The sequence below is a fragment of the Urocampus carinirostris genome, chromosome 11 (genome assembly GCF_059441175.1).
Source record: "Urocampus carinirostris isolate Australia breed hairy pipefish chromosome 11, RoL_Ucar_1.0, whole genome shotgun sequence".
NCBI classification, from domain to species: domain Eukaryota; kingdom Metazoa; phylum Chordata; class Actinopteri; order Syngnathiformes; family Syngnathidae; genus Urocampus; species Urocampus carinirostris.
The window spans coordinates 7,052,484-7,079,675 of NC_142359.1; the positions used below are offsets into that span (position 1 = coordinate 7,052,484).

The 27,192-nt window shown below is 38.8% G+C and overlaps 1 protein-coding gene across 1 annotated transcript in view; it reads right to left on the bottom strand.

Annotated features, from left to right (window-relative positions):
- Positions 1-26,318, bottom strand: part of exoc4 (exocyst complex component 4) — a 129,861-nt gene extending 103,543 nt beyond the window's left edge. The window contains exons 1-8 of the mRNA XM_088348234.1: positions 26,176-26,318; positions 24,412-24,601; positions 22,878-23,072; positions 20,245-20,432; positions 18,009-18,118; positions 12,658-12,758; positions 12,428-12,582; positions 6,629-6,809 (exon numbers count right to left, since the gene is read on the bottom strand). Coding sequence (XP_088204360.1) covers positions 6,629-6,809; positions 12,428-12,582; positions 12,658-12,758; positions 18,009-18,118; positions 20,245-20,432; positions 22,878-23,072; positions 24,412-24,601; positions 26,176-26,255 — 1,200 coding nt within the window. The 5' untranslated portion in view covers positions 26,256-26,318. The remainder of the gene's footprint in view (positions 1-6,628; positions 6,810-12,427; positions 12,583-12,657; positions 12,759-18,008; positions 18,119-20,244; positions 20,433-22,877; positions 23,073-24,411; positions 24,602-26,175) is intronic.
- Between the last annotated feature and the right edge of the window lie 874 nt (positions 26,319-27,192).

A 27,192-nucleotide genomic window follows, 5' to 3' on the forward strand; every position in this document is an offset into this window, starting at 1 on the left:
TTCAGCTCAAACAAAGCATTTTAAGTGATTAACATTGACTACGTGCGCCCATGATTAAAATAATTTATTAACAACAGACTATGAACACAATTCCAACATAAAATTTACAATGTATTCATTCAAAGTCCTTCAAACTCCGTCAGTTTCCATCGTTGTGCTTTTTTTAAAACAATTTCTTATACCTTCCGGAACGACTTTGTTTCTCCGTTCTCTAACATTTATCTCATCAAAAATTGTGTGATAATGAGATACAATCTAAAGCCTTTTTGTGTATCATCTATATCACTGGTGATCTAGCGATTAAGACTGAGCACTCTTACCGCCGAGACCCAGGTTCGACTCCTATTGCCTTCAATGTTTTGCAATTGTGGTCATAGATATATTTCGACTGATCAATCTTTGCACAGGTACGGTAATACACTACCGTAAAACTTGTGTATACCCTGAATAAAACTTATTTTTTAGCTAAAAAAAAAATGAAGGTTATATTTCTGTTTCCCAGAAAAAGACTCCTGACTGTGTGATGACCACTGTGGAGAGCCAAATTTAGTCAGTGATCCATGGCTAAATCCATCAAAGTCTTATTGTGCTTCATAAAAATCTTATCAACTTCTAACAATAGGACGATCTCGTAGCAAATCAGGTCAGACTGATAAAAGTTACCTTCCTCCACTCCATCACTCCTTCCAGTCTTGCCGCGTCATCTCTCATTTTTTAGTAAGGGTTCCATTTTATCACTCTTTTTTCGGACCCATATACGAAACATATGTTCCTAAATAGCCTCACCATCGTTTCAAATTGTTTCATAATTTAGCAAGGCCCATTTAGCCTTGGCGTGAGTCTAATTCTCCAGCGGCATGCAGGTCAGTCCCGGAATGGCACAGGACTAATAGCCAGGCAGATGGAGATCCATCTCTCCCGTAATGATGTAATTAACACAGCGAGAGAGAAACCTTGTCACCATGCATGATGGCATCCGTTCAAGTGTACATAAGTGACGGAAACATGGTAATTTTGTTTGAAAGTAAAACTCTATAGGTGTCAAGGTGGTCGCTGTATGGCTAAAACCCCTACTCATCTCACACTGCTGCTAATCCTATCACTGTATTAATTACTAATGATGAGCTAATATGCCACTTCCCCCCTCCAGTAGATTTCCTGTAACCCCAAAGCGAATAATGAAATGCCAATGCTTGCGCTGAAGAAGAGGGGTCTACGACCCTACTTAAATTGCATTAGTGTGCTGACAGCGTGAACTTTCAAGGCAATTAACCGGACGGTAACCAGAAAGAGACACACGAAGAGCTTTGACCAGGAAAAGAACAGCTATATATAAAAAAGAGAAGGACCAAGTGATTACAAAGCAGTGAATCAGAGGTAAGATTTTGGGCCCGAACCTGGCCTGAATTTCGGGCTTAAAACGTCCATCATTAAGTTTGACCAGACAGAGCTTCTCTCTTGCGTTTTTTTCCCCCTTTCATGGAAGATCTGCACAGCATGCGCTTCCCTTTACTAAAGTAACTTTTTGTACGACTATTCTTTAATTCTACTTGAGTGATGTTAGTTTAAAGTAACTGTACTTGGGAAACACACTTTGTAGCTGAGCTTCGGGTTGTGTGTACTTCGGCACTGATATGCACACTTGATTTGAGGGACCGAGCCCGAAGTAAACCCGAAGTTGCACCTCAGCAATGCATTAAGGCGCCGTGCGTACTTCAGCCAAAAATTGCACTTCGATGCCAAAGAGCAGACTTCGGCACAGAAGTAGGCGGGGCGCCGAAATGCAGCTTAGGTTTTACTTCAAGCCCTTTTCCTCAAGTCAAGTTAATCGGTCGGGTTTGGGCTTTTATACCGACGGGCCGGCTCGAGTCTGGCTGGATTTTTTTAGACCCGACCTTACATTTACAGTGAATGAAAGATTAAGAGTTGCTGATGAGAGAACCTGAAGAAATGTTTGGAAAGGATCATTAAGATGGAAAAATGATGGAAAATTATCAAAAATGAGTTTTGTTGCCTTTTAATTATGATGCACAGATGCTTTTTCCTATTCCTTGTTCATTACAAAAATCTACATGTGGATTTGGGAATAGGTTCAGTAATTTAATTACCGTATTTTCCGGACTATAAAAGGCATTCAAAAAAAGCATTCCAGCATTTCTCATCATCACATTATTATTACTAACGGTACCAGAAACACCGAGTTGAAAAGTGCATTCCGATTGACAGTCTCTCCACTTCTTCACCCATGCATCAATAACGTAGCAAAAGACAGAAACAGAAAACAGAGTGTCTCAATAAAATACTATGCAAACTCCTTTACGTACGTATACATATTAAACCTATAAGTTATTGACCCACAAGTGAAAAGGTGGAGAAGAGGTTATTTTGGTCAGAAAAGATATCCTCTTAAACTAGCAATCCAATTTACAAACAATTGTAATGATACAATACATTGGGACAGTTTCCATGTATGACCAATGACATTGCAGTACATGCCAAAATACAGTAAATCACTATTGTCGTCAAAAATACTGATTGTTTTATGATGAAGTCTTTGGTGTGTTTGTTGTAGAAGAAGTGGGTAGGAGGGCGAGGCTTAAGGTTGATGCCAGACGACAGAACGCTCACACAAAAATGTAAATACGAATAGAATAAATGTGACACATTGATTAAATGTTGGACGAGAAAAAGGTGTTGACGTTGCGCTTATATCTCATTAAAAGAGATCATCGCCTTATGCGCGAAATTGCTGGCATTTCAATTTGCTTCCTTTTCACTCGGCTGATATGCTTTGTTTAACCAAAGCCACACTTGTATTCATTTTTACCTACACATGAACTCAAAGTACTGACTTGATGTAATTCACAGCAATTAAATAATACTTTTTCAGGGAGAGACGAATAGAAAAAATCTGATGATAAAAAACGATGAGGAAGATACAGTGGAGCTTTTTGACAAGAATAAATGAGAGAAATGACTCAACGGGATATACTGAAAAAAGGAGACTCGCAGCGGTGGGAAAAGACGACTAATCAAAGCTGAGTCCACATCTAAGAAGCACTCTTTTGATAGGGCTGGGTGATCTCCAAAAGCGCAGACAACTTTGAAGAACCGCAAAAGAGCAAAAAAGACTTGAGTGTAAATTAAGTCAAAACACAAGCAGAAAAAAATGGATAGACCTTCTCTAACATTTTGTCCTGAAAACACTAATTTAATTATGACATCACAATACTCCAAAAAAGATTCGACAATTTGTCTAGTGTGCATCAGATATTAATGTTGTCTGAATTTCCGTTAAAAAGTCATGCAAAAAAAAAAAAAACGTACCAAGTATTGACTTTTAGCCTGAACAACTCACTTGGGAAAAAAGTGCAGAATATACCTGAATTTAAATGAAGTCAAACTGCGAGCAGAAATAAAAAAATAAAGAGGACCATGAATCTTGCATTTGATAGCACGTCCTCAAAACACTGATTAAATTGTGACATCATGATATTCCCAATACGAGACTGACAACTCATCTAGAGTGCATTGCAGATTAAAAGTCTACATACTGTATTCATTCACTAAGTAATATGAACCATAACTTTAACAACTCATTTGTGTAAAAAAAAACAAGGAAAACTAAAACTAAAATCAAATTCAATCTACTGGAAAATGGAAGATCCGCTTGACATTATTTTTTAAAATAGCCACCATTATTTAAGTTAAATCATGATCTTTTTTTAATTTTTTGCGAAACATTTTAACTTAAAATATTAAAAAAAAAAACAGACAAAAATTACTACAATATAACATGTGTATTACATATTTTTCATAAAAGGAGCTGATTTAAACCCGCCAGAATTCAAACGTTCTAGCAGATTTTACAGTATTTACCATTCTAGAAGAGGCCTAAAGGTTTAGAAATGACAAGTGGTGTGTGAAACCGTTCATAATTTTGTTTACCATCATAAATGCCCTAACCCCAACATGGCGAAAATGGAAGTGGTGTACAAAGTGGCACAGGTAATCCAATTGTCTTCCTTGTTAACACTCAGAACAGTCCCACTACACAAGCATAATAACAACAATTGCACCTTGTTGTGAGATAAGATCTTTTCTAGCTTCTAATAAAATTCTACAGGGGCACTAAATCAGCAAAGGTAATTTTAAATTCCCATTCCGTGCTGGTGGCGATCGTCAGCAGTAATGAGATTAAAAAGGAAATTACTATAGTGTGTGTGTGGGGTGTTGGGAAACGGAAATACTCCTGTTATAATGCGGGATATGCAAAAAACAAAATGGGGTGGAAAAAGGGGCTCCGATATTTGTACATTTGTCATTGTCCCCAGAGAGGAAAAAAAATCCCTTTGTAAGAAAAATAATATTTCCGTAGGTTTTGAAATCAAGACTACAAATATTCAAAAATGTTCTTCCAGACCAGTGTTGTGTGCTAACTGAAAAAAAAGGAGTTGCAGTTACTACTGAAAAGTAATCACTCAAAAGTAGTGCGTTACTTTGAAAGTCATATTTTTAGTAACAAATTATGGTACACACACTGAAGCAGACCCTCTAAAACTGCTTAAAATAGCCACAAAGAAAGAAAAGAGAACATGTACACCAAACTGTGAAAACTATTCATATTTTTTGACGAGCTATCTTTAGAGCGTGCAAATAAACACAGCTCAGACACTCTATTTCAATTTTGTCTCTTGTCTTCAAAACCCGCAAGGATTTCCTTCTCAGTTACTGGGTAATGTCCAAGATGTTTTATTTTTTTCTCGAGGCCTGGTGTATTGCAAAAACAATTTTATGAATAAAAATACCTAGATTAAGCAATCTCATTTAGTATAAATTATCAAGTAGAGTCAAGTCCTGTTTATTTGTATAGCCCTTAATCAATAAGAGACTCAAAGGGCTGTACAGATCACAGATTACTGCAAACCACAGACTATTATTACAACATCCCCTGATCTAAAACCTACATGAGGGCAAGGAAAAACTCAAAAACCTCAACATGAATAAATGAAGAAACTTTGAGAAGGGACCGCACATGAGGTAATCCCCCTTCCAGGATTATGTGCACACGTTTGCCCCATTTATTTTGTTGTTCCTGTATAAGCCCCGTCCCATCTTAACGCGCTGCCTACCATTTGCTACCAATGACGATACCAAATTTAAGCATATAAACTGACCTCCTGAATTTAGTATTTTACTTTAAAGTTGTAAATACGGCTATTTTGTACATGAATACAAACACGCCCACTCTTTTAAGACGCTGTGTAATGTGTTGTGTCACTGGTGCATTAAGGGTTGTACGCTACTTCGAAAGCTAAGTAGTAATAGTTAAAGAACAGGAACCCTTGTGATGCCTGATCCACTTTTAAAAAATAGACGAGTAGAACCCCAAATTTTAATGACAGTTGAGTTACAAAATATTATCAATAACACTTCAAGGTGCTCGTATCAGAGAAAAGTAATTGTGTTCCAGGAATGTGTTCCTTTGTAACGCGTTATTCCCAACACTGTTCCAGACTCCAGCAACACCACATCTGCTTATCGTCAATAGCCACCAAGGTGTGATTTCTTTGCTCTCTTTACAGAAAAGAGTGAAGGCCATCAATAGAACCACTCGCTGCTCTTTCCCTTTGATGGATTCGTCTGCTTCTCATCAAAAGGTGAATTAATAGATCTCAGTAGCAAGGTGGACAAGAAGATAAAAGCCCGAGGCGAAGTCAGAGAGGTTTAATAATATTTAAAAAGAATTATATCAAAAACAAGAGAGAAGTAAAAAAATACCCTGTGGATAAAGTTAACGACCTTGACTGGAACTTTTTAAGGACTTTAAAAGACAATTTTCCAATTTCTCCAGTACCAGTCAAAGAAAATTTGGTTGTGAATCATGTATTTTACAGAGCCACGAGTATGTCTGCGATTTGGATGAAGGGGTTTTAATCTTGTGTGTTTATTTGCCAAGACCTAGTTTTTATAATTTGAGTACCGGTAAATAGCAAATCTATTAGTTGCTGAGACAAGTCTCTCCCCATATAAGTGTTGGGCAAAATAACAGTTACATTTTAGATTACATTTTCAGTTGCAGGAAGTCATCCTGTTACAATTTACCAATGGGAAACGCTTCCCTATTTTTTTGCATATCCCATAATAAATGTTCACAATTGATACCTAATCATTGCACTTTTACACATTTCATAGTGCGCTGTTTATGTTTAGCATATGCCTGTCCTCTTAGGAGTGACAGGGGCGATGACAATTCATGGGACATGCTGTATCAACTGATGCCAGATGCCGTTAATGATGAGGGAAGAAGAAATGCAATGACAATGTGGAGCCACCAGAGAACAGTGTCGGCATCAATTTTAAGCAGACTTGTAGAGAAGCGGGGAAACGTTTCGAAACATTTATAAGCACTTCACCAAAAATGTAAGCCCTGAAAACACATCATTAGAATGGAAGCATGTTCAAGGGTGTCAGGCATCCGTACAATCTCTAAACTCTCCATAATGTCGGTTTTCAAATGCAGTAAAATATTCTGTAAATTCTCAATAAATGCAATGTGTAGAGGGTCATTAGTTGTTAATATTGTAATCTCAATACACATTTTAATATTTGCAGGGTTGGGTCTAACCTGCAGCACAGCCTGGATCTTGGCAGAGACGTCAGCCTGTTCGTAAAGCTTGATGCCCTCCTCGTGGGCGCCACCTGGGCATTGCACTGCGATTCGCTGCAAGTGGGTCAGCACCACGCTGTGCGCCTGCGCCACTGCCTTAAACTTGTCAAAGAGAAGTTCGAGAAGCTCCAGCAAAAGCCTGTGGAGGAGCACCAAAGAGCACCACAAAGAATTTCAAAGAGTCAGTTTTGAATTCGATTTTATTTTTCCTGAATCAAGTGCAATGTTTCGGGTCCGCTCCCAAACACGCCAATAACAACAACTAATCTACTACCAAGTCATATTTGCGACAACACATTTCACTAGTAGGGCTGCGCACTATGGCACAAAAATAAAATCAAGAGTAGTAGAACTCACAGTTACATTTGGAATCGATTTAAAATGCCGAAACCCCACCTAAACACATGAATTTAAATGAAATATCATTGATTTAAAAGGTACAGCCCGTGCAGTTGTTCAAACAAGAAAACCTCATTCTAAATGCAGAGTATATTTTTATTTAACCCTCTAATGAAATAATGATAATAATAATAATAAAAAAAGTTATTTTGGTGGGAGGAATTCCCGTCCAGAAGTAGGACGCTGTACTTTCTTCCTCATGCCATGAGGCTCTTTAACTTATAACTGTAACACTATTTAATGGTCTATTAGGAGTAGAAAATGTCCTGCGACATGACAAACCTCTGAAAGCACAAATTTGGAACCCTGGGTAACATTAGTTGTGCGCACTGGATTTAATTCATATTCAAGCTGAATCAAAGCCCTATTGCTAATGTGGAAACAGGCGAGTAATAAATCATGAAGCAAAACATTTTCATGGAATAACTTGATGAATGTGTCAGAATGATGTGATTCTACCAGGAAAACAGACAAAGTGAACTAACAACAACTCTTAGAGGACCCTTAAGCTCGGAGCCTAAAAAATGACATTGTTAGTTATAAACTGGTCTCTTTCTGTATAAACTAGACTCTTCCAGTTATTTTATGGTGTTTCATCTCGGCAGCATATTAATGAATTCTTAGTGTGATCATTGTCAGTGTTGGGAGTAACACGTTACTTTTACGATTACTGTGGCAAAGTCGCAAACACAGACAACAATATTTCTCTCTACTGATTTATCTCAACTATATATACTCACATCTAAGCCATATTTAAAACTGGGGTGGTGGTCCCCCTTTTTATCAAGGGGGACCGAAGGGTGTGATCCATCTACAGGGCGATGAGACATTTCAGCCTAACTAGTCAGGTCTATACGGGGTACTGGAGGATACGTCAAGAAGTCGAATCTATGTTTGTTTTTTGTCCAGGCCATCGGACAGCTCTTCACACTCAGCAGGGTATGCCCATGTGTTTTGTGGACTTGGAGATGTCATTCAAACGTTTTCCTCTGGAGCCATGTAAAGGAGGTATTTCGGGAGTATGGGGTACCAGAGTGCCTTATCCAGGCTGTGCAGTTCCTGTATGACCAGTGCCAGAGTTTGATCCGCATTGCCGGCAGTAAGTAGGATTATTTTCAAGTGGGAGATGGACTCTGCCAAGGCTGCCCTTTGTCACTAATTCTGTTCATTAATTTTATGGACAGAATTTTTAAGCGCAGCCTTGGTGGGGAAGGGGTCCGGTTTGGCAGCCTAAGCATTGCATCTCAGCTTTTTGCAGATGATGTGGTGCTGTTGGCTTCCAGAGGCAGTGATTTTCAGCTCTAACTGGAGCGGTTGGTAGCAGAGTGTGAAATGACCTTGATGAAGATCAGCACCTCCATTTTCGAGACAATTGTTTTGAGCCAGAAATGGGTGGCATGCTCTTTCCAGGTTGGGGATGAGATCCAGCCCAAAATAGAGGAGTTTAAGTATCTTGTTCACGAGCAAAGGTAGGATAGAACTGATTAGTGTAGCATATTCCGTCATGCATCTGTCGTGTTGAAGAACTGAGCTGAAAGACAAAGCCCTTGATTTAAGTACCTACTCTCACCTTTAGTCGTGAATTGTGGGTCATGACCAAAACAACAAGATCTCGAATAAGTTTCCTCGGCAAGGTGGCGGACTCCCTCTTAAAGATATGGTAGAAGCTTGGTCATCTGGCAGGGACTCAGTTTAGAGACGCTACTCCTCCGCATTTAGAGGAGCCAGTTGAGGTGGATAAAGCATCTAGTAAAGATGCCTTCTGAACACCTCCGGGAGGTGTTCCAGGCATGTCCCAGTGGCAAGGGGCCCCGGGGACGCCCCAGGACACACTGGGGAGACTACATCTCTAGGCTGGCCTGGGACTGCCTCGGGATACTGTAAAATGTGCTGGACGAAGTGGCTAGAGATCGGGAGGTCTGGGTTTCCCTGCTGAGGCTGCAGCCACTGCGACCCAACCCCGGAATGGTGGATAAAAATGGATGGCTGGATGGAAAATAAAACACTAAAATTACGGGTCAGCTTAATTGCACAAGTGTGTCACCATTAGGTAATGGTATGCAGGGCCTGGGGAGAGGGCATGGCTTATAATATATATATATATATATATATATATATATATATATATATATATATATATATGTACACACCGGAGCCATATCCCCCTAGTGGGGGGTGGCTAGAGTCAAGAACACATTCCTGACTCTTTCTGGGAGATTGATACAGAGGAGAGGATTCCCAGCCCCCTCGCTCAACCCAACTGATGTTGAGAGTCAATAGGTGACCAAACCACCCAATTCCAACCCCTAATGCCGAGCGCAAAGCAGGGAGGCAATGAGTACCAATGTTGTAAGTCTTAAGTATGACTCGGCCGAGGCTTGAACCGCAACCTCCCAGTCTCGGAGAGGGCGCCCTACCCCCAAGGCATGGCTTATATAAGGAACAAAAAACAACGACAAATCAAAGGGCATAAAAAAAAGCACAGATTTTAAGTTAAACTTGTTGGTCTTTTTATTTTGGCAATAACCCATACCTGGACAGTATTAAGCAATGGAGGAGATAATTTTAGAGTAGTTTGAATCCCATTGACAAAATGAATATGAAGTGATCGGTCGGCTAACTGCTCATTTGCAAGCTTGCACAAGAAATATGAAAGCTTCACCACTTCCACAGGTTGGTGTGAAAAGGTACTTTTCTTCTATTTATTTTTAGGTCATTTTTAAGCAGTTTTAAGTGGTCGGCTTCAATGAGAGTATTTACAGTAATTTGTAGCTAGATAGTTACTTTCAGAGTAACAAGCTACTTTTGGGTGTCAGTAATCTGGGGGCTATTGAAAATAAAATTTACATCAGGTTACAAGTAACAATGCTAATTGTTTTTTTTCAAAATGTGCTCGACACTGATCATTGACAATTTTCTAAGCAGTCCGATTGTTGTAGTTCACACCTTGGGAACTGAATTCAGTATCTTTGTAATTGCTGTAAAACGCAGTGTGCAACACCACACCAGTGCTCCCCATGACGGGTGGTACAATGGATGGAGTTTCCATAGCAACCCATCATGACTTTAAACGAAATGTAGCTTGAGGAGAAACTGGATGTGTTTGCGACCAAAGGGGACAACAAAGCGGCACACGCGAAAAAGCGGTTTTAAGTACTCGCACAAAAGCACACACTACAGAAATGGGGCAATGTGGTGGCCTAACGCATAGTGAGGTCAGATGGGATTTCACGGAAAACAAGGAGAGCAGGAGGCAGGTGAGAATGCTGGACAGCAACCCTGACAGACACTGCTCTTAAGTGGTCCGGGATCACTGGACTGAGACCTGCGGTTAGCAGAGCGAGGAGAAACGTGAGTGCTTTTAAGATGCCGTCCGTAGGCATGGGTCGGAGATTGGATGAGGTGTGTTAAATTGTGACTTGTCAAAGTTTAAACTAGCCGTTTTTAACCTTCATGGCAGGTAGCAATCCAGTTTAGAACTTGAGCATTTTGTCATTGTGGTGTGAGCATTTCACTGGTTTAAAACAAACACAGTGAACAGTCACAACCGCACATTTCTGTCTCGAGCTGTTTACTACCCGTTTCATGTCCAGGAGCAAACCACCTACCTCATGGGATGGGTGGCACCAGAATGTACTTGCCCAAGGCACACCACAGCAAATGGTGCCCCCATGACCCAGGTGGTTAAAGGATTCGTGAACCGTGAGGAGTTTGCATGTGCAAACTGGATCTATCTGATACTGGCAGTGAGCAGTCACGAGCGTTCTTTAGTGGTACACCGTCAGGGAATAACTAAACACTACTCAGATCAACTTCTTTAACGACCCTGTAATGTTGATTACTGGGATAATAAATCCAAGTTGTAGTTTAAATAAACTAACGAAAAATTGTGATGTTTCTCTGATGAGTATATTTTGAAATGGTCTTGAATCCCAAGACTTCAGGATTTCCAATGATATGTGGCATGACTTCAGTGACTGGTGACATCGTAGCGACACGCCGGAATGGTAAGGGGTTGAGGGACTGTATATACCGTATTTTCCGCACTATAAGGCGCACCTAAAAGCCTTTATTTTTTTCAAAAGCTGACCATGCGCCTTATATTACAGTGGGCCTTATTTATGGATCAATTTTAAAGTTGCAAAGTTTTCCAACTAACTTGCAGCCGCCGACTAGATTTTCCCCCGAACGCCAAGTAGTACGCGGTGGATGCTGGGATTTATTTACCGGCGTTTCATTGGCTAACCAATGTGTCAATCATCATTTGAATCGATCACTATTGGCTAAAGTTATTCGGAGGTCAAAAGGCGGATCCTTTTTATCATTTACAGGCTGCCATTGGCTTAAACGGCAAACAAAGCCTGCAATTGGCCGAAAAAGATGTGTCAATCATCAGTTGAATCGATCACTATTGGCTAAAGTTATTCGGAGGTCAAGGGGCGGATCCTTTTTATCATTTACAGGCTGCCATTGGCTTAAACGGCGAAACAAAGCCTGCAATTGGCCGAAAAAGATGAATGCATATAGCATGTGGCTGACGGCATAGAGAAAGCATTTTTTTCTATTCTGTATTTGTAAATATTGTATTCTCCTGGATTTACTACCCTCACGGATATAAGAGGACATTGCCTGCACATTATTATGAACACAACGACTTCGGTGAGCTATTCCGGGTTTTATATTGTCCCTGTATCTTGTTTCAGACTGAACTCGATGTTTCTGTGATAAGCGGTGCAGATAATGGATGGAATGGAGTGTCTATTTTTAAATTAAACTCAATTCCAAGTGTTTATTGTAATGTGCACAGTAAAGTTGCGAGCGAAAAAGAAAATAGATACTAAGGAATGGTTATCATTTCTTGAATCCCAAGACTTTAACCTTCCGAATGATGGAACGATGCATTTGAGTGACATCTTACGGACACCGCATCCGCACGTGTTCTTGACACGTATTTGCGTCTTTGCAAGCTTTCGGAATGTTAAGGGGGTATTAAGTTGGACTGAACTATCTGACTGTTTTGTCCACGTTCCCATTGTAGCGCCTTATAATCTGGTGCGCCTTATCTATGGAAGATATAGGACCAAAAACTATTTTTTCGGGGTGCGCCCTATAACCCGGTGCGCCTTATAGTGCGGAAAATACGGTAGCTAAATTTCTTTCTGTGTACCATCTTTCTTTGTAAATATATCATGTTTAAATTTAGGCACATATAGTTTATAGTCAGGTGCAGCTAATGCATATACAAAATGTTTTTTTCTGCGGCTTATAATCAGGTGCGCCTTACAGTCCGAATTGTACTGTAAATTCAGATATTTTTTCAATATACAATATGATAAAGAATCTGCTGCTTTGCCGTACCTTGGTTGGCTCTCCTGAGCAAGGTTCTCCCCTCTCTGATATGCATGGTCAGCTATCTGTGTTGTGGATCTCTTGACTATCTGCTTAAGCTCCGGCTCCAGTCGTTCCATTATGGCTTTGATGGTCTCGGGGATCTTTTTCAGTTTTGCCAGTGCCTGAGGGAACGATGAGTGCATTGTATGTTACAGCGTAATCAAACAGGTCAATCTCGTCATATTCCTTGCATTTACCTTTATCAGGATGCCCATGAACTCTGCGCTGTTCTCCTCCGGGTCCACCTCCGGGAGGTCTAATTGGTTCGACTCCCGCATGTCTTGTTGAAGCTCACGCACTAGATGGGAAACATCGGTATCTTAAGACACGATTATTTTTTTATACAGTAAAAAAAAGGGATAGAAAAAATCCCTGTGGTGCCTTTCATCTTTTTTATGTGCACCTCCACAACGACTGTATAAAAAGATACTAGCCTCTGAGATGTAATACCATTCATATTCAATATGTCACTACATGAGGAGGTTGATGTCATGGCACTTTTATGAGAGATGTTCCAATAAGAAACAGAAAAAGACAGAAGATTCCAAATAACGCAACACACCAAAACCGCTAAATAAAATATAACTTCACCAAATTAGTGCTTCTATTAAAAGCAAACTGAGCTTTAATTTGAGAATAAAGGGTGTCCCAGTTTGCCGTCGGAGCAATTTAGGGGAGTTAATGTTCATGGCAAGTTAATGGACTTTGGGTCGCCTTAGTCTCTTTTCTTCGTTCCAGTGGTAGTCTGTGTAATAATATGACAATTACTAGCTACAAATGTGGTGCTCTAATGCTATTAAGAAAAATGGCACACTCAAGCCACTGACAGAGGCGGACTCCTGCGTCGTGGAACACAGCTGTCAGTGCGCCACAATACAGGCACTTTGTCCCCCCAGACGGCTAATTGTTGGTTTCTTTGAATAATTTGGACAAATTTGCAGTTTAGTTTGTACCATCCAAGCCTGCACGGCAGCAATGTAGAATGAAAGGGCATTATCTATTAGTGGACCATTACCCGTGATGGTTCATGGGCCGTGTGGGTCACAAGGTACTAAAGAGATTTTTGAATGGCTTGTTTGAAAATGTTGCGCATCTGGTATTCATGCCACTATATTGAGTGTTAAATTCAATCACAGAGTAGCAGCGCTTTCGAAGAATTGTACTGGATACATGTATTTCTGTTAAATGTTATTGGCAACAACATGGTCCAAGTGAGTAGCTTGTAAGCCTGGTATGAAAATAACTTTGAAGCGATGGGTTATGTAGATTTTGTAATTGTGTCCATTTAAAAATGTAAAAACTGGCAAAGTATTTTTATAAATATTTGACGGTTTCTTGTACATAGCTGCTATTCTCGCCAGTAATCCCTACTACGATCAAAGACATACAGCTATTAGTGACTACATTTGCATTCAGGACACAGTCGGATTGAAATCAGACTTGCTTTGATTCCTGTTATGTAAAGCGCACAAAATCGAATTGGGGTCTTAGTTTCGAATGCGAGTACTCCAAAATAAATGGTTGGCGTAATCCTTTAATTTTCAGTTTAATCGTGCAGTACTGTGCGCGAACACTTTCCCTCATATGAGACCCATTTGGTGGTCATATAGAACTTTGGACTTGTACATAAGATGCAAAATCCTGCTTAATTGCTCTCATGTGTGTTGTTTGTTCTCTCTGGGAAATGTTCATTTTATTTTCTGCCCCCACAGCTAAATTCCAGAGTGGTATTTATCCATTATAATGTTGTATAAATCCATTTGTAGTGCAGTAGTGTAGTTGATTTTGTTGAGTGACATAAAAAAAATCATCATTTATTTAGCTTAAATGTGGAAACATCTATTTATAATGGTGGTTGCAATTGGTTAAAATTGAAATGTGTATTAATTTCACTCCAATCCTGGCATCATTATAGAGAAATTCATACAAATTTCATTTGAATGTTGACAGGTGCTTCATATGTAATCAAATATGATCTGAAATTGAAAAAAATTAGAGGGATTAAATAAGTAAGAATGTTGAATAAGAAAACTGGAATGAAGTTGCAAGGGATAACAACGGGATGTTGCTGCCCCTCTCGGGGCTATCGCAGAACCATGCATTCATGCATGGTGTACGCACTTGAACAAGGAAAAACTAACAAAAATTTAGATTAAAAAACCTTGTTTTTCATGTGTCTTTGTGTATGCCTTTCTACACCATTCGTGTATATTGTTATGCGAATAATGGTAAGGTGTTATTTGTTGTAAGAATTTCATGGGGCTGGTCCATTTACTAGCATTGGACCCTACACTAGTAATGTATATCATAGTATAAAAATAATAGCTGGTAATATGAGGAAAAACATTGTATTGCCTTAATAAGCAGTTTTTTTCCCCTCTTTTAAGTCTTTATTATGTGCTTATCCAGGAGTGCCATGTCTAATCTATTCACTATATTGTCAAAGACAATAAAGACAATTCTAATACAAATTGTATTTGTCCTCACATGCTGGACTTGAAATCTTTAAGTAAAGGCTGCAAGTATAGTTACATCAGCCGGTTAATGAAAGTTGTACTTCAGATTGACTTTGGCCCAAATCACAATATGCTACAGGATTTGATCCAGTGTCATGGCTATGAGGGCACCTAACTTTTAACAAAAGTAGTAGAAATGACATTCGAAAAGACATTAAAGCTGATCTCATTATCATACTATTTTACTCATGTTGCCAAAAATATTGATTTGCATAGTGCATTTCAATAGGTTGAATAGGCTCTCCATTTCGTCACCTGTGCAAAAGACAAAACACAGAAAGGGGTGGAAAGACTATTTAACCTATCAGAATGCACCATTCAAATCAGTGTGTCTGTAACTAAAAAGTGTGATAAGAATATCAGCTTTAAAGCCTTTATGTATGTCATCCGTACCACTGGATGTCTACTGGTAAAGAGTTTTTCGACATGTTTTGCAATTTTAATCAGCAATATTTATCAACTGATTAATCATTGCCCTATCATATGCCGTAAATGTATAATAATCCCTATGGTTTTACACTAGTAAACACGGTAACACTTATTGTAGTCTCAATATGAAAAATATATGACAAAACACTATTTTTTTGGGAGTGCACATAATAATGTGGTGCGCGTTATAGTGTGGGAAATACTATATAGAGTTTTTTTTTAACAAGTAATAGAATTTAACAGTACAGAATATTTATAACTGAGAAAATGGCAAAAACACATGCATGCATGACCAAAACATACTGCTCTCTTAATGTTTTTTTTTTTCAAATTAAATTACTTTTTTTACTTTGTGTAATATTAGCGCTGATAGCCAGTTTAAGCCTCACAAATGATAGTAGCCATCACATTTGCTACCCCCTGCTGCTACGACAGAGACTGCAGATGACAAACGACGCAGATAAAGGCGGACAAGATGATTATAATGCCGGCGAGGGAACGCACACCATGATGGCGGCGGCTGAATTGTTGTGACAAATGCAGTGTGTGAAAAGAAGCAAACTTCCTCTGCTTCACATTTGCGTAATAGTGCACATAATGAAATGCAAATGGTAAAGCTAATGACTTCATTATCATTAATATGAGCCTGGTTACAAAACACATTCAACAAATCATGCTTAACAATAAAAGCAAGTATCTAATAGAAATCAAATTTTATTTTAGAATCACAATTTCTACTGCATGCTTTTTTAAATTGTGTTTAGTAAGAAGGCTTAGGCGTGAATATTTTTTTAATTTGCATATAACGCAAAACCCAAATTTTTACTTAAAAATTGGCAGACATTTTTTCTTAGCTCAGACTAAGCATGGGAAGTACTTTAGTGACAACATAAATATGAAATTTACAATGTTTTTATTTAATGTCCTTCAAAGAGGTGTTTTCCTTGTCGTTTTACTTTTAATTTTGCACTTATTTATATCTGTCAGGACAATTTTCGGTTCCCTCCATTCTCTAACATTTGTCTCTGGTACTGTGATTAAAAAAGGTGTGATAATAACATGTAAATGATGCCCTTTTGTATGTAATTTATGTATTTATATCACTGGTGGACTATTGGGTCAGGGATAAGGTTAGGGCTAGGATTCAGCGCTCTTAATGCCGCAACCCGGCTTCGATTCCTGTTTCATCCAATGTTTTTTGTTTTTTTTTCTCGACCAATCAATCTTGCACAAATACGGTACTATACTACTGTAAAACTTCATAAAATGCGCACCCAAACCAAGTTATTTTTAGGTTAAAAAATGTGCAATACACACAAATAAATACTTTATATCATAGTTGATGTATAATGTTTGTGAAAAAACATGTACTTTCAAAATCATTTTTATTACAAATAAGAATGTCCAATACAACTCTTCAGATATACACAGAGATATAAAAAATGTTGAATTAATTAAAAAAGTTAATATTAATAGCTTGTGCCCAAAAAATAATAAAGACACCCACTGCTTGATTAAATGCCACAAGCAAAAACTTAAAGTAGTTAAAATTTGACAAGTGCGGCCCTTGATTTCACAACTAAGCACATTTTGAAATTGACAGCGTAACCAAATTCATTTTATTCATTAATATTAATAAAAATAATAACAACAACAATAATAATAATGATAATAGTAATATTAAAATTACAAGACTTTAAGGAAATGCCTGTTTAGTGATTGTGCCGCCCATAACCAGGAAGAAAATCAATAATGTTCGACTGGATTTACTCAGTTTTAGACTTTTTTTTCCTCATTCAAATTTAGGGAATATTTTAGGCAATGGTTAACCAATACCATTTTTGGCAAATATTTTACATAAGAATGTATATGCAAAACTACAAAAATGTTTACTGGTAATTGTTTCTATTTAATTAATTCTTCATTTTAACACTCTGGGATTTTAAATGTGTCGCAAAAAGGAGAGAAGGAAATAAATAGATTATTTTGAATTAATGAAGGCGTGTGCAAATTATTGAAAGATGGAACTCTTGATTTTTGTTATAATCCTATTAATTGCCAAAGGAGCAGAAAATTAGATTGGGTTGTTATCAAGATGTGTTTACAATGATTACTGATGACTTAATTGTAGTATTGAAGCAAGTTAAGCACACGCTGTGCATAAGCTTTTTTTGCACAGGCTAAGAATATTAAGTTTAGGTTAAAACATAATTAAAATCGGTATCTGTTTGGATATTTTCCACTGTTCTTAAATTGCTTGTTGTGTTATCAACTGGCTATTGTGTTATTATATTTCATGTTGATGAAGTCTGTGTCATGGTCATACGAGAAGGGGGATTACTTCTTGTGCGGCCCCTTCTCAAAGTTTATTCATTTTCCTCATGCTGAGGTTTTTGAGTTTTTCCATACCCTCATGTAGGTTGCAGATCAGGGGATAAATGTAATTGTGTTCTTTGTCGTGCTTTGAGGCTTTTTGTGATTAAGGGCTATACAAATAAACATGACTTGGCTTAACTTAAAACCTTTGTTTGATTAAAAAAAAAATACAATTAAAATGGTCCAGAATCACTGAAAAACAATTGAATGCATTTGTATCCTCTTACCACTGCTTGATCCTGGTGTGCTGAACTGTGACGAATCCAGAGGTTTACGAGGGGTGGAAAGGCCACTTATGTCCAAGGTCGGCATAGGAGATGCATCTTTGCCTACAGAGCTGAAGAGTGAATAATATCAAACGCCTAAACAAGGAAGTAGCGCATTAGCGGAGGGAACAAACATGCCCGGTGGTCGCCTTTCCCGCACAGTATCAATCTACAGTTTAACCCCGACGCCTTGCATTTGCGTGGAGCATGGCAACTGCCTTCCAATGAGCCATTTATCAAACCTTATGCTTGAAGTTGGAGCAATTTGAGCCTTTTTAAATCAAATGGCGTAAACAAAGCATTGGCTGGCTAAGAGACAGGTGGGTTTGTTGTCAGGGAGGCTGTCTGTCATTGGGTGACCCTCTGCAATAAATCAGTGCACCCCGCTGACCCTCCGTAATGACTGCGTCCACACATGCAATGCTTCGACACGAATGTGTAAACAAAACTGTATGGCATTAGCTTTGATATGTCACATATGGAAGTGAAGAATCAGTTGACCAAATGATAACACATCTGCACCACTGAACATAACCCTGAAAGGTATTACAGAAAGACTTATTGGTGTCTGTAATTGGGCTTGTATCCAGACAAGAAATAATTGGCAACTGGCAGTTGTTTAAACGTACAATAAATGGACAGACTTTAAAAGTTACTCCATCTGACTGACCAAGGAGTTGTATCCCTAGTCGTTCTTTTTTGCGATAATTTAGATCCTTCAGGACGACTTTCTGTTTACTCCATTCTCTAATATTTGTCTCTATTTTGGTGAATAAAAATAGTGTGATATATAGCATATCAAATTTTAGAATCAGTTGACCTAATCATAGCACATCTGCGCCACTGAACATGGCCCCAAAAGGTATAACATAAAGACTTATTGGCGTATGTAACCGGGCTTGTATCCAGACAAGAAATAATTGGCTACTGGATGTTTTTTGAACTTATAAAAGGCAACACTTTGAAAGTTACTTTTTGACGTATTGTGCACAAAAGAGTTTTAACACCAGTCTAAAAAAAACAAGATATAAGACGGAAAATGAATTTCTATGAATGCACAATAATTGGAGATACATTGTCTGGTGTACTAATGGATGTCTGAAACATTCATACCAAACCAAACAAACACTGAATAAAGGAGGTAAAAGTACCACATTTTCCGCACTATAAAGGCACACTGCATTTAATGGCGCACAAACATAAATAGTCCTTTGTGTTATTTTTTTCATATATAAGCCGCAAAGGACTATTAGGCGAATGGAATTAAAACTACTATGGGGGCTAAGGTTGCAGATAAAATAAGAAAGTTTCATATTTGCGCATTAATTGACCAGTGGAAATATATAACTGATCAAATTGCATACAATTGCATCTGCAACAGAAATCGAACTCAGAATGTGGAGTGTGCCGGATTTTTTCCACTACACCCCTAGGGATTCAGACGGCACGTGAAAAAGCATTAAGTCTTATCTCATCATTACACAATTTTTAGTCAAAGTAAGTTGTTTATGTTATTATAGGACTGGGCCGTGAGAATATTGTCAGCTGTCTTCACAAAGTGCATGAGATTCTGAACTGAATGACGATAAAGGCATCGTGGGAAGTAACTCAGACGTTCTAAACTGAATAAAGAGAACGGCATTGTGGGATGTAGTTCGGTCATCCTGAAAGACAATCTCAAGGGCGCACGTTTTCTCAACGTTTGTCACTTTTTCTTAAATTTGAGCAGAGAAAAAGTGAAACAACATTCTCCCTACTCTAGCATGTCTGGTATTGTGACTCAAAAAAGTGTGATAACGAGATAAGACTTAATGGCTTTTCATGTGTCGTGTGTATCCCTCGTGGTCCAGAAGATAGGATCCGGTGCTCCCCTCACCTTAATCTAATTTCAATTCCCATTACATTTTACATAATTTTAAACAACCATCGCTAGTGGCCTGATGGTTAGGATTCTGTGTTCAAACCTTTGCTCTCCAGTTCGATCCCCGCTACCACCATCGTTATGCTAAAGTGGTCAGAGATAAAATGTATCGACTGATCAATAATTGCACAAATATAGTATGCATTTTCCACTTTTGTCCGCATATGAGGTGCACAATTAGTAGGCGCATGTTCAAATTTCTGGCCTATTTGGAGTTTTTGGGTACGCCTCATAGTCCGGAAAATACAATACTAACAATAGCTTTTCTACAATTACCCAGGAAAGCGGTTCTTGTCCTTGTTCTTGTGTCCAAGGCGACTGGTAGACTTAATGTAGAGGTGACGGTGGAGCTCGTCAATAAGCACCAAGTGGATGTTGAGCTTTTTGCTGTGGAGCTCAAGCCGCAAGTCACTCAAGCCCTCTACCTGCAGAAGCTGGCCTTCTAGGGACTCCACAGCAGACACCTGATCAAGATGGAGATACATTGTGCATAATCAATTCCCATTTTTGGGTAAGTACAGGGAATTTCAAAAGAAAATGTGAAAAAAGGCAATTCGCAGCAACTTCTCCTTTGGGCAGTGAAGCTAATCAAGAACATTGTGAAAATGTGTGGTGGTCACCATGGATGAAAGTTTCCAAATGAAATGAAAAAAAAAAGAATAAATATCACTTATTTTCTTATGAATACCAGCTACTTATAGATAAAATATGTCATAATATCCAAATATATCATGGTTCTCAAAAAGTATTGCAGAAACCTTGTCAGACGGTAGAGAATTTAAAAAAACACATGTTCTTACAGGATGTTTGTGTTACAACAAATGTTTTGTGTTGTGATAAAGCAAAAAAAAAAAAAACTTGATGGCGGAAATTTACATATCCTCATACATTTCTGCTTTTAGTTTAAAGAGTATGCCATGAATAGATTTTACGACGTCAGGCACAATCACATTACACCCAGATAGAGAACCATAATTTACCGTACCAATAAAAAAAACATACAGTCATCATCAAAGCCCAGAAAATCATTGGCCTCTCACCCCCCAATCTGGAGGACATTCCCAACTTGTAATATTGCCATGGAACCAACCACATTACCAATGACTTCTCTGACCCTGGCCACCACCTATTTAATCTGCTTCCCTGTGGCAGACACTACTGGTCCCCTAAAACAAGGACGAAGAAGTTCAGAGACAGTTTTTTTCCCCCAAGACTGCAAGACTGTAAGAAATATACATTATGCCAATTGAATTGAAAGATTTTTATTTATATATTATCTATAGATGTATTTTGGAATTATGCTGCTGCTAAATATGATTGCACCATTTTAATGCACTATTGTTCTGACGGACTTATAACTTAAGCTCAGGCACTACCTTTTTGAATGTATTTATTTGCCTGTTTATCCTGACATTTTTTTTCTCTCTTTTATAATAATAATAATAATAATAATAATTTCCTTGTATTGTCATTCTGTGTAACAATGTACAGAGAACGAAATGTCGATTGCACCTGACCCGTTGTAGCGAGCCGATGCAGCCGCAGCCAACAGAGGGCGCCGCCGACCACTTTTTAAGTCTTAGGAATGACTCGGCCGGGGCGCGAACCACCGACCTCCCAGTCTCAAAGCGGGCGCCTTACCATCTAGGCTACTGAGCTGGTTTTGGTCGCAATTAGGTGTTTATCTTGGAGTCCCATGTCTAATCTTGTTGTAAACAGTGTTTACTACTTTGTTATGGTATTACAATAAAGACAATTTCAACTTACTCTGTATTGACCAATCCAAATGACCGCAGTGTGGGTATTTGTTTCAAAAAGTGGTGTAGAGCTTTATTTAGGTATGTTGACAAGACTTAATTCAGGTTTTAATACATGAAACTATTAAAATAAGCAAAACGATATGTGTTAAACAAAACAGACCTTAAAACAGGAGTTAGGTAAAGAAGAGAACAAAACCTGTGAACTAATTGTCAATACTTGCGGATCGGCCTTGCTCAAACACAATTTTATTTGCAGCGATTTCACCTCCTTTAAGCTAAGAATAAGAAACAAAATTACTGTATATATTTTAGTCATAAATAAATTGAAATAATACATGTATTTAAAAAGGTGCTATTTATCTTAGAATCATACATTTCCAACAGCCCAGATCAAAGAAATAAAAGTCTGACTGACTGCACACTCAAAGTGGCCAAATGAGCGAAAGTAAATTCTGCTCGATGCCTCCTACACAAAAAAAGAAATTCATATTCTGCTTTTGTGTCTGCCTCTGTCTTGCTCCCTCCTAAACACCTATCCCACACACTCTGTAGGCGCACTCATTATTTCCAATGTTAAAGGAAAGGATGTGAGGGAGACGGCCAGTGGCAAAGTGACATTCCAGGGACTACTGAGTCATGATATGTATAGAATGGAAGAGGAAACACCTGAATAGCACAAACTACTGCAATGCTTCGAATGGTTCATTTGGAAAATGCTGATTCCAAGAACCAAGAAGAAATTGGCAGATTTGAGAGCGTTCTCCATTCGGGTCTCGGTGCTTGGGAATGCTCTTCCCTCTGTGATACAATCTGTAAACTCAGTGGAAGTGTTTAAATTGATGCGTAAGACACACTTCTATTATTTAGCTTATGAGTGGTGTTGACCTCATACTCATATCTTCTCGTTCTTGCGGGTAAAGAATAAGCCTTTGCTTGGAAAATGCTGGTATGCTAGTGATCACAAGAGCGAAAAATAAATCTGCAGGTTAAAGAGTGTTCTCCGTTTGGGCTACGGTGCTGTCGAAAGCTCTGCCCCCTGAGATTTGATCTGCAACTGTATTATAATGCGCATGGTCAGCTTTTGAAAAAAATAAAGGCTTTTAGGTGCGCCTTATAGTGCGGAAAATACGGTAATTTTCCTCCACTCACCAGCATGTCCGTGGCATGAAGATAGTGTTTGCTGGCCATGTAAGTCTCAAGACGTTGAGGAACCTGCTTGATGCTCTCAATCTCATCAAGGAGCTGCAGAACATGCTTGTGCTCTATGCCCTCAATCCAAAGCTTCCTCAGCTCGTCTCGCTTGCAGTGGAGAAGCATCTTGCAGGAAAGGAGGTTCTCCTTCACCTGTGCATTTGGGAATGAGCAGGTTACAATATTTTTTTAAGAAGAAAAAACACTAAAGCAATTAAAGTCTCGTCCAGGGGTCTTCAACCTTTTTGAAGCCGAGAACTACTTTTTGTTAATAATTAGCGGTGAGGGGCACCTAGTTTGATATGAATTTCTAAAATAACAAAGTATCATGTTATTACTATATGGTTACTATTTGACCCCGATCTGTCCTTTCAAACACACCTGAAGAAAATTACTAGAACAGCTTTCTTCCATCTTCGCAACATTGCTAAAATTCGTCCTATGCTGTCTCAGTCAGATACTGAGATTATAATTCACGCGTTTGTTGCGTCCAGTCTCGATTACTGTAATAGACTACTCTCCGGTATCCCAAAGTCCAAAATCAAGAGCCTTCAGCTGGTACAAAATACTGCAGAAAGGCTTTTAACTAAGACAAGAAAGTTTGATCACATTACCCCGATTTTAGCTAACCTGCATTGGCTTCCTGTTAACTTAAGATGTGATTTTAAGGTTCTGTTGGTAGTACACAAAATCATGCATGTTCCGGTCTGGAGCCTTCGCTCTAAAAACGCTGGTCTACTAGTGATCCCAAGAGCCAAGAAGAGATCCGCAGAGAGTGTTCTCCATCCAGTGCTGTGGAATCCTCTTCCCCCTGAGATTCGATCTGCAACCTCAGTGGAAATGTTTAAATCTAAGCTTAAAACACACTTCTACTCTATAGCATATAAATAACCTATATTTTTGTTGATAATACGTGTATTGTTTGCCCTCATGTAGGTTTTAGATGAGGGGATGGTGTCATGTAGTTTGCAATAGTCTTAGATCTGTGCAGCCCTTTGAGACTCTTTGTGATTAATGGCAATACAAATAAACATGACTTGACTTGCTATGTTATATTACCAGGTTAATTATTGGAAGAAGGGTTGAATACCACTCCCAAAAATAATTTCAGGAGAAAATCACAATGACCCCGCTATTTTGAGAACAGGTCCGTAGGGACCTCAGCTGTCCTTAAGTGGGACCCTGGTGCCTGAGGGACCACGCTGTAGAACTCTGGTCTTGTCCATATGAAAGGTTTTTAACATAACATGGGCAGTCGATTAAAAAGACCATCAACACATTGAGGACTTGCTGGGCCTCAGCTCAGGCAAGCGGAGCTTGTAAAAGCATTTTAGTAGACTTTATTATACTTTGAGTGTCTCAGTGTTAATCCTATTCTAACTTTTCCTGCGATACAAACAGCTAAGACAAATCCTTTTTAAATTGATTTATCCGTGAAGCACGATTGACTACCATGATCACCTGAATACAAGATGTATTTCTTAATTCTTACCTGCTTGATTTTGTTGCGGGAGGTTGTGATGCGCTCAGTGATGCTCTGATAGGTTCGGATAGCGGTGGTGAGCTCGGCATAATGCTGTACGATGAGCTTGTCCAGGTCACGATCGCACGTCTCAAATGCCTCCTCCAGACGCCCTTTCTCCGTCTCCCTGTCCTGGACATCATCACTTCTGGACAAAGTCCTGGAAGAAAAGAGGGAAGGAATGAAGGAAGGAATAGATGGGCGAATGGACAGATTCAATTATATGATGGTGAAATGCAGTCATTTACACAATACTAACTCAGAAAGAACTCGGTAATGCCTCATCTTATTTTGGTTAATTTGCAAACGGGATTAAACAGATGAGAAATGTATTAAAAAATATATAAAATAAAAAAACATTGAACGCATACTTGTCAACTAATACTTAGTCCCCATATTTTATGTTTTTTTTAATCATTTCAAATTATGCACGCATTGTCACAATATTTGCACAGGAAATCGTTTAAGAAACTCATTTTTTTGTTAGACTCATCTTCTCTTACCCATTTTGGTTCTAATACGAACTGTCCTCTTATGTTTCATATCCTACCTCTCAAATCAGACGTATTGCATTAACCTTGGTAAAACAACATCTGAGCCCCTTAGTGTTACTTGTGGTGTTCCGCAGGGTACAGTACTTGGCCCCCTTTCTTTTTAGCATTTACTTGCTTCCATTAAGTGATATTATTCGCAAGTATCATATCAGTTTGTGTAGCCTTTTGAGACTCCTTGTGATAAAGGGTTATACAAACAAACATGACTCACATGTAGCAGGCGACAATGTCATCGTAGATTGCTGATATTGTACTAGAACATGTTATATTTGGTCAAGCATTTATTTTTAGAACAGATGAAGTATGTGAAATCCCACACTGCTATGTATAATAAGAAACGCAAAGTTTTATGCAAGTGGAGAAACGACTAAAAGAGACGCTGAAAGAATTTTATGTGTTGTTTATTTGGTAAATACAATAAACTAGTTTACACAAATATATATTTTTTATTTTAAGTAGTCTTTCTGTAAGTAAATATGTATCACATTGTGTTTGTAAGGTTTATCTCTGCTTATCAAGGGGAATTGCAATACTTTTTAAGAGTAGCGGGCAGCACGGCAGCGCAGTGGTTAGCACGTGTGCAGCACAGTTCTGAGGTCATGAGATCGGACCTCCTGTGTGAGGTTTACATGTTCTCCCCATGCTTGGGTGGGTTTCCTCCAGGCATTCCTGTTTCCTCCCACATTCCAAAAACATGCATGTTAGGTGTATTGGCCCGTCCAAATTGTCCCAAGGTGAGAATGAGCGAGCGAATCGTCTGTCCCTGTGTGCCCTGCGACTGGCTGGCAACCAGTTCAGGGTGTCCCCTGCTCACTGCCCGAAGATAGCTAGGATGGGCTCCGGCACACCCGCCACCCTACTGAGGATAAGCGGTGCAGATAATAGGTAGATGGAATAAGAGTAGCAATTGGCTGAGGTTGACAGCTATGAAGCGTGAATTGTACAGGTCTAATCATAGTGGAGCGACACGACAGAAGTCATTGATGTTAATTCATCCAAATAAAACTTGCTAGAGCAAAACAGTTTCCGTATTATTGTATATAAAACGAGAAATATGTCGGAGGCAAACAGGAAGACAATGCTAAGTGATTCAGAAAAAGATGGGGCATCTTCTGACGGCACAGTTTACCTAGAGGTACATTTCATGATATTGTAACAAAAGATACACGAGAAACAATACCTTATGACAGAGATAAGAAGACCGGAAGGGTCTTTATTTTTGTTGACAGTTCCCTTGTATCGTCCTGTGTCCGCTGCCATCTTTCCAGCTGCATCAAGAACAAACCGGAAGTTCTAGGTGCGTGTTTTCACAGAGGAATTGTGGGAGTAGTAGTTTGACTACAGTTTCACTGTCGTGTTGTTCTCTTTTAAATAACACACCCGTCAAGGTATAAGTTTACATATATTATTCACATTTTTTGATCATTTCAAATTATGTACGTTAAATGACAATTTTTTGCATGAAAACAGTTTTTTAATATACTGCTACGTATCATACATACTGTATATGGCAACATCAGCCAATTGCTCCCCTTATTAAGGATAGCAAAGCTCAGTACCTATTTACTCACAGTAATGCAGACTACGTAGAATAAAAAAAGATATAGTTTGTGTATAGGAAGTTTAGTTTATTTACTAAATAACACAAACAATTCTTTAAACACCTTTCTTAGATCTATCATCCCATGCAGTGAATTTTAAGATAAGATAAGATTATCACTGTTGCCATGGCGCCCAATTGGCCCTGCCCGTGTATTGCCAGCTGCGGCTCATTGACAGATTGGCTTTCCGTCTATTTAAGCTCAGTGCTCTCACTCTTCCTTTGTCAGTGTGTCAACGAACCTCTTCCCCGCAAGACGTGGGTTTTGACTCGATCCTGTTTTCTGTTGGTATTTCCTGTTCGGTATTGTTTATTTTGTCCTGTTTAATATCGGTTTCCAGTTTCGTTCCCATCTAGTTTGTCCTGTTTTATTTCGATATCCAGTTTCGTTCCTGTCTAGTTTGTCCAGTTTACTTTCGATATCCTGTTTTGATATCAATCCTGTCTGTCCCGTCCTGTCCGGAATCGACCCCATTTGTCCGATATCTGCTCGGGCAATTGGTATCAATTTTGTTGGCCACTGGCTACCTATCATTCCACGCCAGACTGCTGCCTAACGTGCATGACTCCCCATTTCCCGTAAAATAAAAGGCTTGT